Below are 17,519 nucleotides of genomic sequence, written 5' to 3' on the forward strand. Positions count from 1 at the left end.
ACTTACCAGTACCAGTGGCCATGAAGTTGATTGCAACTCATTGTGTGCCTATGTGTTTCAGAGTAGAACTGTACTGCATTAGGGTTCTCAATGGCTGTGATTCTTCAGAAGTAGATTGTCAGGCTTTTCTTCCTAGGTGTCTCTGAGTGGATTCGGACGTGTAGCAGAGCGCTTAACACTTGTGCCACCCAGAGACTCCTTTCTGAAATGTAGTGGCTTAAAATAACAAACTCTTATTATTTCCTGCAGTTCCTCTGGGTTGGCTGGGGAGGTTCTGCTCATCTGGACTGGGTCACCTGGGGCTGGGTAGTGTGGGATGGCCTCAGTCGTGTGGCTAGTGGTTAGCAGATGTCAGCCCAGGGAGTGACCATGTGTCTCTCGTCATCCAGCAGGCTAGCCCAGGCTCATTCACATGAGGGTGACTGCGATGATTCAAGGAGTAGCAAGGAAGGGCAAGCCCCAAGGCACAAACACTTTTCAAACTGGTCAACACAAGTTACGTGGCCAAGGCCAGAGTTCATGTAGGAGGGGACCTCCCAGTATGTGGATACTTGGAAGAGAATTATGGCTGCCATGTGGCAGTCTACCTCAAAGATACTGGGTTTTGACCAGAAAGGTGGCATTAGCTGATTCATAGTTTAAAATGATCTATAATAATGAGGATTTTGTAAGGAAGAATATGGCCACATGGGAGAATGTACCCACGCTATGGGCCACTGAAAAGCATGGTACTTGAACAGATTGCACCACAGAGGCAGAGGACTAGAGCCTTCCGGGTATTTCAGGAAAAGCATTCTCTCCATCTTGCCAGAGTGGACTTTCTCATGTCCTTGCTGGAATGACCTGGAAATCAGAGTGTAAGTGAACAGTGGATGAGTGGGAAGGAGCCCTAAACCTCACCATTCTGATACACAGAGATACTCTCTAATGACTAAGTACTTGATAATTACAGGGGGAACAAACCATTAAGGACTGAAATAACTCACTGTAAATAATAAAGCATCTTAAGGTGAAATCAAACAATAGTCATTTTCTCTTTCTCTTTCTTTTTTAACAGAAAATATGATGCTGGCATGCTAATCGCGTGAGACAACTTGGCCCACAGACAGCCACAAAGCACAAAAACACAAACTCAGAGAAGAAACAAGAATGGTGTTTTTCCTGGCGTCTACAAGAAGCGCTTTATTTTTCTTCTAGATTTCTTTTCTAAAAAAACTGAACAAAAACTGAAACAAACATTTAAAGAAACAACACAAACTGCAGGTGATAATATTCAAGCATGTTCTTTTATTAAGCATAAGATGGGGGAAGAGAAGGAAGTTGAAGCAGAATGCTAAAGCAGGACAACTGAGAGACTGTGAACTTCAGAGAGCTGTGAATGAAGCATTAACAGAACAACTTTTTATTCCCCACCCCAAAAATATCCTGTGTATTCGTAAGGATGCAATGCTTCCTTTCCTGCCTATCAAGGTATCTGGGGGAATAATTTGCAAAATTTGTTTGTTGTAATTGCTAAAGAAAATTTCCTATAGCTTTGGCAAGGGAGTTGATGACTGGTGCTTTTTGCGACCCTGGCTCTGCCTACTCCACTCATTTTTAAATGTCACCGCCATCCTGGCTGGCTGGAACAAGGCTCTGAAATTTCTCTCCCTGGCAATTGCCAAGCCCACTCAGGCTTGGTCAGAATGAATGAAACAATTATCTCCTGGATCAATGCAGGAATGAAGAATAAACACTTGCTTTTATTTCCCTAAAGAGGAGAAACCCAGCTCCTGAGCTATGGTGGTGGCATAGGCAGTAGCTGAGTGGGACAGGGGACACCAGATGATTCTAAATAGTGAGAGAGGAAGGCTTGTGCTTCTTCAGTAACAGAAGGAACCCACACACCAAAAGAGGTTCCACTCTCAAACAGGCCACCACCAGAAAAGCAAAGAGACCCACGCCTAACCCAGTCCTCCCAAAAGAGATACTGTCTGTCTACCCCTGAAATTCCCTGTTTCCCATTGGTACTTAATGTCTTTCACTCTGTTGTGACTGCTCTTATTTCTTTTACCCTTGCTGATCTGTGTCTGAGGGACATGGAAACCCTCTGGATAATAGGGCTGGAAGGGGTCCAGTGTTGGCAGTTGTGCGCGCACACTTGGTGGGTGTGGGCGTGATGCTTGCAGGACCCCCGACTTAGCTGGACTGGCCGCCAAGCCGCTCCTGGACCAGCCTCTCGCTGAGCGCCCACAGGGCCCGGGCCGTGTCTTCATTCTGAGCTTCCAGCGAGGGCATGCAGCGGCAGCAATTATTGAAATACATCCCTCCCAGGCCCTCAAGTTCCGGAGCGGCAGCACAGTAGACGGTGGTGGCAGCTCCTTGTTGCTGGAAATCAAAGAAGACAAAAAAAAAGTTTTTTTAAAGAAAGGAAAGAAAAAGAGACAACGAGATAATGTCATTCCTACTGTCTGGGAATGGCACGCCTCCTCTGGTTCAGCTGCGACTGGCTCTTGGCATGGCCAAGTGTCCTGACCTCAAAGCACACAACCGTAAAAGTATGATGTGACCGTCCTGGAAAGAACGAGTCCATAAACTCCTCTCGTAAAGCTGGTGTGACTTTTTACACCTCGTACAGGAAAAGGCTTCAAAAATAAATACACGTATTGATAAATCATATCAGATGCTCCTTCTGCACAAACAGCAAAAGATGGTAACAGGCAAGAGCAAACTCACCCAGCCCCTGGACTTCCCAATACGCAATGTAACTGGATGCCAGGATTGTTCTGAACACCTTCTGTGTGAGCTAAACCAACCACTCTAATTATGGCCCATCAGGTAGAAAACTCAATGGGGCTGGCGCCGGATCTGTCCTCCAGGCTTTGCCCATGTGCCGCTAGGGGAAAGGTTTGTATTGCTGTGTTAAAATGTTAAAAACATATCCCCCCCGCCACACACACACACACACTGCATTTATTAATTCATCCAGGTCCCTTGAAAACCTTTTCCCAAATGTCATATTTACTCTGGATTTAAAGTGCGGCGCTGACTAAGGGACAGGGACCGATCACCCAATGAACAAAGTACGCATGGGCTCCCTTATGCTTACTTACTAATCTGCAGTACACAATTTGGCCTGTGTTTCACCATGAACCCACGTGTAATTGTGCATTACAGATTTGTAAATGAACACAAGTAAGCCCCCGTGTACCTTGCTTAATGTAAGCCTGTGCATAGCTTGCTTACTGGTTAATCCGCCCCTGGTAAGGGGGTACATTTTCTCCCACCCCTCTTCAAAATGCAGGTTACACTGAGTGCAACCAATCATTTTCCATTCCCCTTTAGAGTGCCAGTCAGGCCATGGCTAGCGATGAGTGTGGCGATGGGCCCCATATCATCCCCACTGACACAGTACTGTCAGGGATGCTGCAAAGAGGGTAAGAAATCACTTTTTTGCTTTGCAAGCTATAATTAAAAGTAATAGGCTGGTGTTCATAGGGTAACACCGTAGGCATGGCTCTAATTTAAAACCAGTACAGTTTATCTGGCATCATGTGGTTATTTACATGCATCACGGCCCTTGCAGCATCAACTAATTATTAGCCAATGGGGAGGGGGTTGCAAAAGAACATAGGAAGAGGGAACTGAAGAGAAGGCCACTGTTAGGGAAACATGAAAGATGTTCAATTGAGAGTGGCTGGGTTTTTATTCCTTCCCAAAGCTTACAACTTTTTTGCCCCTGGAGGATTTAAATCCTGACCAAGCAGAGTGCTTAAATGGGGAATCATACCCCAAAATGGCCTGGTTTGTACTCCTTATAACCACATTCTAGAACCATTGGGAGCCAAGGTCACTCTGAGAACCAGGGCCCCAAGATGTTATAATTTTAGGCAAGTGCTATAAGGCAGACTAGTTTTTTTGGCTTCAGAGGTGGTGTCTGTGGTCACATCTGAGTTTGTCTGAGAGCCAACGGCCAAACAAAGTCAAGTAATGTGATCGTGGGGAAGAGGGTAGGAGTGAAGACTTGAGTTCTGATAAGAATTGGCTGCTGGGATCTATTGGGCAAGTCCCATTCGTCCAGAACTTACACAACTGACATGACTTCAACTTAATTCAGTAGTAATTGGTTTGTTACCTCCCCTAAGTCCTTGCCATGCCCACTCCCCAAACAGCCACTTATTTTCTTGGATTCAGCTGCTTCTTTTCATGTTGATTTGCATGGATCACGTCTAATGGAAAGCAGTTCATGTCATCCAAACTCCCTTTCACCGGATGGTTATGCCTAATAATCCTTAGCTTCGCACCTGGCACACTGATCGGAAGCATTCCCAGTGGTTTATCAGGCTCCTCTGCGTCCCGCGTGGGCAAAAGGCAAGTGAAACCGCCTCTAGGGACAAACTGGAGAAACGAGACGCTGGTCGGGCTAACTCGAGCCAAACGGCACGGCCTGTTTCTCAGCAGAGTTCAGGCAGACATGGCGTTTTGGATCAATTATTGGATATCTGTCTTAGCTTTCCGTTTTACTCTGTAGCTGCCAGAACCCCTGAAGGGTGGTCACATAACTTGCTCTGGACTCTTAAGGGGTGAGGGGACCTAGTCAGCTCATCCCATGGTCCAGAGCCCCTCTCCAGGGCGGTTACGATGTCAGCATCATACTGCACCACAATAGGTGGGTCTCTCACAGCTCTGCCAGTCCTGAGAAAAGAAAAAAAGAAAGCCTCTTGGGAAAACAAAAGGCTGACTTCTTCCCAACCTAATGGAATGCTTCGTCACCATGACCTTCTCAAACAACAGCATTTGCACCCTTGCACTGCTGGAATGGTATTTTTGCAGAGGAATTCTACATGACCATTGATTTAGAACTGAGTTGATAAGGGAGCTGGGGGCATGTGTTTCCCCTCCGTGGAATCTGAAAGCAATTGCAACTGGCATCTTTTCACGTCCATCTACAATTGGCCACCACTTTGAGATCCATAAACTTTTGAAAAACCCAATCTTTTATCAAGAGCCAGCTTTGATTCCTTCACCACTAGGCTCAGGGGGTGATACCCAATGTTAATTCCATCACAAGTGGCTTTGGCTTTGCAGAAGAACGCAGCATATTGGTAGGTTACCTGAAAGCAAAGACCATCTTGCCCACCCCAAAGATCCACTGTGTACTCTTGGCAAGGGCTCCCTCTCTGATTCACCTGGTCCTTGCAATACCTTCCTCCCTTGCAGGACAACGCGGCAGTGACAGTACCTTCTTGGTCCCAAGCCCACCCGCCCTTTGGCTTCTCGAGGAATTCTCTTTTCAGTAGTACCAATGGCAACCTCTGAGTGACATCTTTATATGATCAGATGTGATGACAGTTCAATAACAAGTCCTAATTTTCGGCTGATCAGCTTCTCAGTCTGTGTATCATTAGAATGAGACGGACCCACATTAGGGAAATCTCATTGGTAAACAAGCCAGTACTGCTGATACAAGACAAAACATTCTTAAACTGATTAAAAAAAAAAAAAAAAAATAGAGAGGACACTTTAATCACCATCAAATGACTTTCATGCTACTTTGTGGGACATCGGTACATTCAGGAAAGATGAAAGAGCCATATAAAAGAAATAAGGTTAACTCTATTAAAAGCACCTGAGACAATGTGTTGTTAGTTGTCACCATTGCTTAGCAATCCATTGTGATAAAATAATCACAACACCCTAACATATCAACACTGGTTGCAGCTGTGGGTTTCCCTAAATGATTTCTTCAAAGACAACATACCGGAAGCAGTTGCTAATCACAAGAATAGGGGTGAGGTGGCTCCATTCTGGAGCAAGAGCAATGAGTTAGGGTGTTGACAACGCAGGTCTGAGAATTTCTGAGAAGCCCAGTAGGATCTTTAATCATGCCCGAATGCCATTTCCGATCTAGTCAAACATTTGCGAGCTGCCAGAGGAGAACTGTGCCATCAGTCTTTACAGTGTATGTAAAATGACCCAGGATTCTTGTTTGGGATTAAGTTAGGAGTATCTTGGTAAGAAGGATTCATCGTTCTCATTCAGAAATCATTTGTCAGATTTGCGGCACCATCTTCATCTACAGAAAGGTGGGATTTAGAAAGGGGTAGCTGTTTATTTATAGTTGAGGCCCTAAGATCTAAATTACCCATCCTTCCAAAACCCTTTGTTGGGATTGAAAATGTTAAGTAGCCGCTTTTCATCAACATTTATTTGATAGCTGTCAATTTGTAACTGTCAGGACTGAATACAAATGAATATCGACTCTTTTAAAGGAAAAGGTGGAGAGGTTTCTGACAAACAGTAAATGGTAAAGAAAACAAGCCCACATAATGATATTTGTAATGCATTGGTTAATACTCAAATACTTATGTTTTAATAAGGACACATGTTACATAATTAGTGTTTCGTTTTCAAGTTTCTCTACTTTAAAGTGCATGCTTATTTCAAAGAAAGAATAGATTTAACTATGAGATGTATACAAAAATAGACATAATATCATGACATATCTATATATTCAGTGGTTGCCAGAAAACAGTAGATGTTCTAAGATCGCTTCAGATGTATTGATAACAGGACACTGCATAGCAAACGCTGAAGGAAGCAACTTTTCAAGAAAGCAGAGTTGCGAAAAGAGAGCATGACAGGGAACTTAGGCTTGGCTTGGAATCCCAAAGGCAAGGAAGGAAAGGACCTTTGCAGAAGTGGGCAGTGATGACCGAGCTGGATTTCACAGACAAGGAGGTGATCTAAGGGAGCAGGTTTGGCAAAAAAAAAGGTGCCTTTTCAAACCTTCAGAACATTTGTTGTTACTCATCTTAGATTTTTCCAAATGCAAAACCAGCTACCTAATATGGGGGCCTTGTGAACATGCCCCATAAAAAAGTGGAATAATTCATCCCCGAGCCGTGGTGGAGCTGAGGTGTTGAGAACGCGTTTCTCCCAGGGGAATAAATGGCTGCCTCCACGCCCTCTCCGTCTTTTCTTGTCTCCCAAATAACACTCCCGCAAGAGAGTTTATAACCACTCTACTGGAAAGATGTAATGCTGTGTTTCGTAGTTTATCTGTGGACACCTTGGCAGTTGGTATACATTCCTCCCTCAAAAACAATTGCGGTTTAAACCTTTGCCTTGAAAAATAAGCAAGAGCAAGCTGCTCCAAAAGGTTGTGTGTTCCCTATTCACCGTCTAAGAACAATCTTTTAAGTTGACATATTCGCCATGAATCCCATTAGTTCATAAACCAAAGCAGCTTGTGTATGAACAGAGCTCACGGGCCTTCCGATTAGCGTGTCCCTGGCCGACAAATCACCTTTTTCCTCCACCCTGATACTTGTATTGAATCAAATTGACTGTTCTGGAATAAATGCTAATCAATGAACACAACGACATCCACCAAAATTATGTGAGGCAGTAGAAGTGAACTTGAAAGGATGCTGTCCTCCAAACTGACATGCTTTCCTAGAGAGTTGTAGCAAACATGGACTACTGAAATGGTGACAATGACTAGCATTTACTGAGAACTTGTAATTCATCGGACACTATGTAGAGAGCTTTAAAAGCGTTATAGAAAATCGCTCATGCTATTTCTCCAAGCCAGGTGTGATTATTATCCCACTTACAGATAAAGCCACTTGGTATCAGAGTTCACAAGTGACTTGTCCAAGACCACACAGATAATCACATAGATTGACTCTGAAATCCATACCAAATTGTATACAGAACCTCCTTCCCCAATATATGAAACAAATATTTGCATAGTATCCCTTCCCAGTTATATGTCTCCCATTGAGGTTAAGCTTTCTTGTGTCATTTTGCCTTCTTCTCAGCCATGCCACAGTGTGACACCCAGATGTGGCCTTAAAAAAGAACTGGGATGTCACGTGTTCAATTGAGAAATGTTGAAAGGAGGTTTTTCCATTGTTGATTTAGTCAAGGAGCTAAACTGAAATTATGTCCATTTGGATTAACAAAAATGAACACTCAGTGCCACCTGGAATGATCCAATAGCAAATGACCCTTAATAAAAAAACGTCACCTGATTGAAAATGCCACCTCCAGGTGACAGACTTGCCCAGTTAAGAACCCTACTCTTTAATGATAGACTTTTTTTCAAAGCATGAGCCGAACCATATTAAAACCAGTGAAACTTAAGTGATCTCCATCTTACAGATTCACATACATGTAAAATGAGTGTGGCCTTTTGAAGGATAATCAGACACGCTCCATTTGGCTTGCTTATTTCCTCTGATCCATCTCCCCTCTCCACCCTCCCCCAATTAATTGCTAACATCACTTGACTACAGAGGTCTTGAATAAAACAGCCTAGACATAGGCAAACACTTCCGGGTGGGCACTGAAATATAACTTTCTTCATAGCCCTCACGAGTTTTGCTAACTCACCATCTGTTCTAACATTTCTACGGAAGGGGAATACGCTCAGTTTTTCCAAAGACAAGGTGAAGAAGTTCAGGAAAGTGGATATGTGTTTTTAACGGTAGAGGCTTTAAAAGCTTCAGGGAGTATTCTGCAGAATCGGATCAGATCACATTCAGATTCTTAATCCCACAGAAAAAGATGTACCTACTCCAACACCTCAGATCCTGACAATGTGTTAGGATATTTACCTCTTCATACACACACACACACACACACACACACTTACTCACACACACATACACACAAGTTTGTTTGCCAGTAACAGGTTTACAGGGTGGAAAACCTGAGAGGTTGCTTTTCAGCTGACTCTGTCCCATGGCAGGGAGCAGAGAGACATTCCCCAGCATACATGGAGACACAGCCTACAAGCAGGGGTTAATGGCAGTTACTCTGTGGGAAAGCTAAGATATACGCCAGTTTATCCCCTTAAATGCAATTAGTCCAAGCTCAGGCCACAACCCAAGACTGCAAAGGACATCTTGAGTGAAATGTTTAAGGGGGAAAGAAAGTGATACAGCTTCAAATAACAGCCATAGGTCCTCAGGTGTCCCTCCTGGGAAAACCTGCAAAGCGACCTTTCTTGTTTGAAGTTCAGGCATCGCAAATATTATGCCCCCATATCTGAGTGAGGCTAAAGGGCAGTCTCATACGAAGGCCATGCTGTTCTCCCTGGCAAAGGATATGAATTTCTAGCTAGATCACTAAGGAGTTTCAAGAGGTTGACTTGAACACTAGGGTATAATGCGCTGGAGACATCAGGAGGAAAGGCTGTGTTGCTCCTATTCCTCCAAGAAATATATGCTGGAATAAGCCTGGAGACCAGCAGGTTCAGGATAGAACGCTGGGAAGCATTCGTCTGAGGCAGAAGAATATATTTGTTATCCCTAGACTTAAGTTTTAGGGAAAAATGGGCAGCCAATTCCCTGTAATTCAAAGGGGTCCAAAGTCATGTTTGTTCTGGGAATGTTAGGCATGGGAGGACTTTTAAAAGATGTTATTCATAGGATCTGAGGACAGAGTGACCTTGGTCGGATTTCAAAGCCTCTGTTTTCAAGTTGATGAAGTGTTCTGGACTTTTCCTTGAAGAAAATGAAGCCCTTCTCATACCTCCTGCATGTGCCAGAAGCCTTGCCGTTGATGTTCCAAGGATTCTGTAACACATCTATGTCTCGTGTTAAAAGATGGAGATGTAATATTTAGGATTATTCCATCTTTCCGAGATCTGTTGTAGCTAGGAAGGTCATCTAGAAATGCTTTGGGAGGGAGTATTTCCAATGGGAGGGGAGTGTTCCTAACTAGGGAAGGAAAAGAATGGCTGGGGTATAATCCAGGTGGTTGACATCATACATTCTGTCTCCCCTTCATTCGTGCCTGCTAAGCATGTTCTAGAACTGGTTGGACCTGAGAAGCAGTCTCATTAGAAATAAGAGAAGGTGTTGTTGACTATGTCTTATATCCATGGAAAGAACTTTCTGAGCATTCCCTGCTTGGAATTCCCACATTGCTAAAAGTGCAGTTTCTTTCCAATGGGAGTTCTCTTGCTGGCCATTGGGGTATCCATTCTTGTGAAGATGGCGCAGGATCGGACAGTGTTTCCTTCTGTTGTACATAGGGTCACTATGAGTCAGAAGTGACTCAATGGCATCTAACTACAACATCCATTCTCATCCATTTCAAATGCGTGAGTTTGAAAGCTAAGCGTTAGAGCCACAGAAATTTGCCACCAAAATAAGCATTATACTGATACATTCTCCTTCCACACAGGACAAAGTGAATGGCCCGCCACTGAAATTTTCAACTGGGGCCACCTTGGTGTCAGTGTTGCAGGACTGCTGAGTGTTTATAAGAGATAAAAGGAGATGTTTACTGTGTGTTTAATTTGAAACGTTTTACATTTCTATTCTACTTCTTTAGCCTCAAACATAGCTAGCTCTATATACTGTATATAATTGTATGCCTCTATATTCATCATGTACATTTAAATAAATCTTTGAAATTATCGCCAGGCAGAATCAATGGATTCAGTTCTAATACAACGGACAGTGCAAAGAATATCTTCAGAGTACAGGTCCAACAAACAGCTTCCCCATTCCCTTCTTCTGCACGTAGTTACTCCATCTGGGCTGCCTGCTATCGGATCTCTCTTAGAAAACCCAGAGCTGACTGCTGTGTGAGCAGGCAGGATTTTAGGGCAAACCTCAAACAAGCTGATTGTTTAGGCTTTAAGGTTGGCGGTTCACTTGCACCTCTGTGGTATGTGTCTCCTACAACACTGTACTGGACTGAAAACGCATTGGGGAGACACATAGTTTCTTCTGATGGAGCCACACCATGGTAAGCAATGAACTCTTAATTCTGTCCTCCAGGAGCGAATTAAGAGAATGTGCTTTGCAATCATTCAGATCTCATAAGCAGGGCACTGATGTCCAGCCCTACTGATCCAAGTCAGGCCCGTCTGTGTCAGGTATGTGCGTTTTCATAGGGAGCTCGCTCAAACACATCATTTCTCAGGCTCAAAGACACTGGCCTTGTTAATATTTCATTTAGAACATACTGTGGAGAGCGTCTCATTTATATTACGTCCATAATTAATGGTGATAGCTTAGGCACTGCCTTTACATGGAGAGAGCTCTTCACAGTGGTCGATGCGTAATGAGAAACAATAGATATTTCATTCACCAGCAGCTTGTTGCTAGTTAGTAGGGAATGATAGTGTGTGTTGTTGCTTTAATTGCCAGGGAAAAATAATTCTGCCTAGGTGTTAGTGAACATTTTAAAGCACTTGATGGAAATAGACTAGAAACAAAACAAACAAAAAAATTTTTACCTTGATTATGCAACACCTTAGCATAGAAAGTTACAAAGGTATGTCTTTTTTTTTTTAAACTGCATTCTATCATGCAAATATTATCTAAATATGCATGTGCTGTCTACTCATCTACTGTATTTTAGGAAATACAATTATGCCACCTTTCTCTTCTCTTATGTAGACTGTAAATAATTGTAGATCTTTCTCTTGTTTTCCTATGTAAATATATGTAAATACTAACAAGCTATGCATGCTGAGATTCTGGCAATTTCAGGTACTTTTATAATCGGAAGGCATGTACTTGAACTGGTTTGTTAAAAGAAAAAAAAAAACTCTCAAACTCTTTAAAGCTGAATAGAAATTAAAGATTTCTTCCTAGACTGTTGTGGCTCCTTTGTCTTCTCCTCCCTGGCAGATGTTTCTCGCTCCACTTCTCTCGCTTTCTCCCGGGAAGGGGACACTAAACATGGATTGGTCCTAGAAACGATGGTTGAATGATCTCGTTTGGGTTTTTACACACTTTTCTTGGATTTTCGTAAGATAGGCTTCTTGGCATTTTTTTCTAGCAAAAGCATCTGGAGCGAAAACAATATTTATCGTTCCCTACTATGTGCCAAAGAGTCCCTAGGTGGTACAAACGTTTAAGTGCTATTAAATGTCATCAAAACTCCAATTCTTTCCTGGACACCAGAAGTAGGGTTCTGTGGGCCATACAGTCTCTGTTACAATCACTTAACTCAGTCATTGTTGTTGCAAAAGCAGCCACAGACAAGACGTACTCAAATAAGTGTGGCACTGTTCGAATAAAACTTTATTTACAAAAACAGACAGTGGGCCAGACTTGACCCACAAACTACAGTTTGGCGACCACTGCTCTACACCCTGGATTTCCTGATAAAACTCAGCTGCTCTTCCACAGACCATTAACATTCCCCTTTTGAGTATATTTATATTTGATGGGCTGGGGAGATAATTTGGTATATTAAAAATTCTCCATCTCTTCTGTACAAGTACAAACACTATTTGTGGAAGTCACAAAATAGTAAGGAGGTGAGCAAAAATGAAATCACCTGAGCTTATAAATCAAGCTGTCTTCTGCAGACAAATTCCATTGCTGGGTTTCAATTTAGTTATCTTTTGTTTTCATAAATGGGGATGGAGGGAAAAAAAGTGCGAAAGATGAAGTTAAAAAAAAAAAAAATCTAGCAACACTCAATCTTCAATGAGGTATAGGAAGCTATTACCTCAGGTATCTATGGAAACCGGGCAGCGCGCAAACTTTTTAATGGTTGAAAAACAGCCTTTGTGTTTGAAGATGTTTTTCCCAAGTATGATGCTCCAGTGTACATGCATTAATTGACAGTTTCCTTCAGGACTTTTTTTATTGAAGTTTCCGAACTTAATTTGACGGCACAAGGAACTCTCTGGAGCCCTTGAAGAATGCCACAGAGTTAAGTCTTTAGAAAATTGAGCCGGCTCGGGCTACAAATCCAACTCTACTCTCCTGCAAAGCTGTGAAGAACACGCTCTTGCTCCCTGCAGTCCTCCATTTAAAAAGCGCTCCGCATTCACCTTGGGAATGGAAAGACCCTTCCTAACCTCAATTGAACAGGAATCGATATAATATCTTCAGTCCTGGGGGGAACTGGGGAAAAGGTACAGGAACAGGACAGATTTGGATATTTTGGGAAATCAGGGGGCAGTGTGGAATGGTGGAAAAAGCAGAGGAATTAAAGCCAGAAATATCTGAATTCGAATCCTGACTTCATTGCCTGGCAGCTCTGTGTGTGACAAGCCATCTATAAAATGGGCACCATATATCCCTTCAAGTGGTTCTTGTAAGGACTACTGATAACATTTGGCCCCTTCCCTGGTGCATAATAGATAAGTTCAAAGGTGGTTATGATTCTGATTAATGAAGTTTAAAAACAGAAGCATACAGATCAAAATCTTCCCTTTTCTTCACTCAATGGGTTTACAGAGTAAAAGTGTAGGAGAGGAATTTCTACCTTGAGCTAGGACTCCCAGCAGCAGTTCACCCTCTCTCCAAGCACCACCCAGCATCTCTGAGTACTATGCTGGAAGTGAATCCCACTGCTCATCTGTCCCCTGGCTACAAACAGGCCAGACCAAGTTCACATCCATGTCCCCAGGGCCCCAACATCTAAACAACTGCCCAAAAACCCAAAAACCAAACCCATTACCATCGAGTCAATTCTGACTCATAGTGGCCCTAAGTAGAACTGCCCCATAGGGTTTCCAAGGAGCAGCTGGTAGATTCGAACTGCTGAACTTTTGGTTAATAGCTGTAGCTCTTAACCACTGCATCAACACGGCTCCAAGCGAATGAGGACCATTTAGATGCTATAAGGCTCCAAACACCACCCTAGACTTTTTACAACCAGTATCTCTTCTCCTCTAAATCTCCAACTATCCCCATGGATGTGTATGTAGCTGGAGAGAGGGATGCAGAGAGCTATAGGTGAGCAAGTAAGTGCAGTGAAATGCCAAAGGTAGAATCCAGGTAGGTATATGTGGGTGGTTACTGTAATAGTCTTCCAAATTTTCTGTTTGAAAACATTTATAATAAAATGTTGAGGGATATATATATATATATGTGCATATATATACATACAGTGGCTGCAATAATGGGCTCAAGCATAGCAATTGGGCTTAAACGTAGCAACAATTGTGAAGAAGGTGCAGGACAGGGCAGTGTTTCATTTTGTTGTACATAGGGTCACTATGAGTTGGAATCAACTCAACGGCACCTAACAACAACATATATATATAGGAGTCCCTAGGTGATGCAAATGGTTAAAAACAAAAGACAAAGGTAAAAAAAAGTTTGGCAGTTCTGATCCACCCAGAGGCACCTTAGAAGACAAGCCTAGTGACTGCTTCTGAAAGGTCAGAGCCTTGACTACCCTATGGAGCAGTTCTATTCTGTACTCACCGGATCCCCGTGAGTTTAAATTGACTCTACACCAACCAACAACAACTATATATCTACCCATCATCTATCTACCCATCCATCCCTGTAGGAGATTAGCCTCATTCTAAAGACGAGAACACTGAGGCACAGAGTGTTTACTGGACGAAGGTCACCCACCAGACAAATGGTGAAATCTTTTCTGGAACCCAGGCCTGATTGGCTCCAGAGTGCTCTTTCCATACAGGGTTTATATGGATTTCCGTTGTACCTATTAGGGTCCCATAACCCCACCCTCTTATTCTAGTAGTTGAATTCTGCCTTAAAACACAAAAACTGATTTTTCCATATTATTCCCAGCAGGCAGACAGCTCTTGGGGTCTACAACTTAGAGCCCAGAAATCAATTAGTTGACAAGTAAAAGTGACTCGTGTGAATCTGCATGTGTCCATTGAGCAGTAGAGGTTTGATGATGTGGTGTTTGATGCTAATGGAGCTCCTGGAGGCAAAGTATGATTCTCACTTGCTGCCAGCATTCCCACCATGTGCAGAAATGCTCCTGAGGAGTGTGATGCGCACCAGCAGTGAGAGTGTCTGTGATGGGGACACAGACCTCTCTAAGACTGGGGAAAAGGGCAAGAGGCTGCACGGGAGATGAGCACATTGTTCCCTGGGGGAGTGACACTAATCAGCTAACAAGTGTTGACACAGAACTGATGTCCTCATCGTGCCTAAGAGGCATCAGCTGCTGGGGCTGGACCACACTGGGCATGACAAGATAGGACAGGACACACTTTAGCTTGTCCTGTCCTCCTGCTCATCCCCTCCCATCTGGCTATGGCAAACTCCAAATTTTAGAAGGTAAAACACAATCCCCTGTCAACCCAGTCCTGATGGTTGTGCCTGGTCTCCCAGGGAGCCCATTTGGCCCTCTACTCTTCCTAATCCCAGGTTGAAACTTTTCTTTTGGTCAGAAATTCTCCTCCACCTTTTCCTTCAAGCCCTGCCACAGCTGGGCCTCTCCTGTAGACACTCACCTGTCACTTGTCCTGGCGCCTCTCCTATAGCCTGATAACCAAGTCCAGTGACCATCTCAGCACACTGGTCACATTCCAGCCCCTTTCTTCATTTCAGAGTCTCCCTTCTGGATACATCCTGAGTTCTCCATGTCTTTGTCCAGGTAGAGTTTGAGGCTGAATAGTTGCTTTAGGGAAGGTTAGTCCAATCTCAAGTATAGCCCAAAAAACCCAAGCCCCATGGCCATTGAGTTGATTCTGATTCATAGAGACCCTATAGGACAGAGTAGAACTGCCCCATAAGGATTCCAAGGCTGTAATATTTATAGAAGGAGATTGCCACAACTTTCTTCCATGGAGCGGCTGGTAGGTTCGAATCTCAGCTATAATAGCTAATAAGAATCATCTAATAATAACAAAAACAACACTAATTTTTTTTTTTATTTTTAATAATAACAAAAACAACACTAATGATGATATTAGCTGTTGAGGGCCTATTATCTCCCTCAGGTCTCTTATTATTCCTGATTCTCACAACAACCTTAGAACCAAACCAGTTGCCATCAAATCAATTCTGACTCATGGTGACCCCAGGTGTGTTAGAGTAGAAATGTGCTCCATAGGGGTTTCAATGGCTGTGATCTTTCAGGTCCGAACCACCAACCTTTCTGCTAGTAGCCAAGCGCTTAACCATTTGCGCCACCCAGGGACTCCCACCACACCCATGCCAGGTTAGTATTAGTATCTGCTCATTTTAGAGGGGAGATCAAGGCTAAAGGAAGTGAAGTAACTCAAAGCCATGAGACCGGTAAGTGCTGGAGCTAAGATCCAAAGTGAGGTTTGTTTCACTCCAAAACCCCAAATTCTTGTTCATGGCTAACGTCCCCCTGACTCTACACCCCATATACTCGACAGCATCCAGGAATCATGCATAAACTGAAACACTGGCCCCGTCAGATCCTGATGGGGACACGGATTCCCCACTGTGGCTGATCTGATCACTCTGCCCCCCAGATTCCTCTCCGGGACATTTCAGAGTGGCCTCCAGGGCCAGATGAACCAGAAAGCAAGCCTGTGCTTACCTTGCTTACTGGGTCATTGGTCCCTGTCAGGGATTGCAAATTTGAAAAGAGCCTTTGATTCTGTAGGGTACTAAGGGGCTGGGAAAGAGGCAGATGCCAACCATACCTACAGCAGAATCTTTGATGTGGTGAAAAAAAAATAAAATTGTTCTCTACATGTGATCTGGTAAGAAAGGTAAGCACTGTGCTTATCTTTCCTATTGGATAATCTACCCCTGGTGGCCTCCCTGGTCTTGGGGACTTCCTCTTCCTTCTGACCTCACCTCTAAGTCCTCAGATCCCTGATTTCCACCCTGGGTGTCACAAGGATTTCTTTTCTGCCTACGTGTGATTTTGGAGAATACTCTGGAAGGGATCTGAGGCCCTTTCCCGGAAGGGTTCCTCTTCTGGAAATTGCTTCTCATGAAAAGGAGGTCTTGGAGGCTGGCAAGACTTGGATTAAAATGGCTCAGTGTCTGTGAGCCACCTGGCAACATCCACCAGGGTGGCTTCACGATGGGCCAACGGCCGTGGAGCTCTCTCGCCCTTGCCGTCAGAGAAATGCTGAACTCATGACAATGGGGGTACACCAAGGAACATCTTGCTCTGCTGTTTTCTCCCTCTGGCTGCCACGCCTGATAGGATTCATCCCCTCACAAGTGCCTGGCTTGTCAAAAGGAAGGCACACAAATACACTTGTAGCGATCCAGCAAGGTGTCAGCGAGGATACCCAAGTCAGTTGTGTAGTTGGCCCTTAAATTGTCAGGGTGTTGGAAATCTGTCCTCTATCAGCTGTGCCTTTTGGATTTCTAACCAAATGACTCTAGAAGGCAGACCCCGTTAATACTATATGAATCCCGCATAGGCACCCAGCTTCCTTCTGTGTCACTGTTCAGGTGTCACGCCGTAGAATTCCTGTAAGAGTCCTATGGAGGTATCATTACCTCCATTTTATTGAAGCAAAAACTGAGACTCAAGGAAGTAAAATGACTTAATAATAAATCATTGTCATTTATTGAGTTTTTATCAAGCCACCTACCTACCTTCTGTTAAGGGATTCGTGTACTCTTAATGTGTCCTGTCAGGGTTCACCCTGTGCCAGACCCTTTTATGGGCACTTTGCATTCATCATCCTCAATTAAAGGTCCAAAGAGGAGAAGCCCTTCACCCAGGTCAAATGGCAAGTGGCAGAATCCGGAGTTGAACCCCGTCACTAGGGCTCCAGACCTCCGTTCTTATCAACTGCACCAGGATAAGTGGAAACGTGTCCACAGGCCAGGTGGTGT

At 43.7% G+C, this 17,519-nt stretch overlaps 1 protein-coding gene across 3 annotated transcripts in view; it reads right to left on the reverse strand.

Annotated features, from left to right (window-relative positions):
* Nucleotides 1-1,257: 1,257 nt before the first annotated feature.
* WWOX (WW domain containing oxidoreductase) overlaps nt 1,258-17,519 on the reverse strand; it is a 1,096,383-nt gene continuing 1,080,121 nt past the window's right edge. For 2 of the 3 annotated variants that reach the window (XM_023558142.2, XM_023558141.2), the window contains one exon: nt 1,258-2,367. In XM_023558142.2, coding sequence (XP_023413910.2) covers nt 2,179-2,367 — 189 coding nt within the window. In that variant the 3' untranslated portion in view covers nt 1,258-2,178. The remainder of the gene's footprint in view (nt 2,368-17,519) is intronic. The other variant, XM_003418094.4, reaches the window with a different exon arrangement.

This window comes from Loxodonta africana, chromosome 21, assembly GCF_030014295.1.
Source record: "Loxodonta africana isolate mLoxAfr1 chromosome 21, mLoxAfr1.hap2, whole genome shotgun sequence".
NCBI lineage: Eukaryota > Metazoa > Chordata > Mammalia > Proboscidea > Elephantidae > Loxodonta > Loxodonta africana.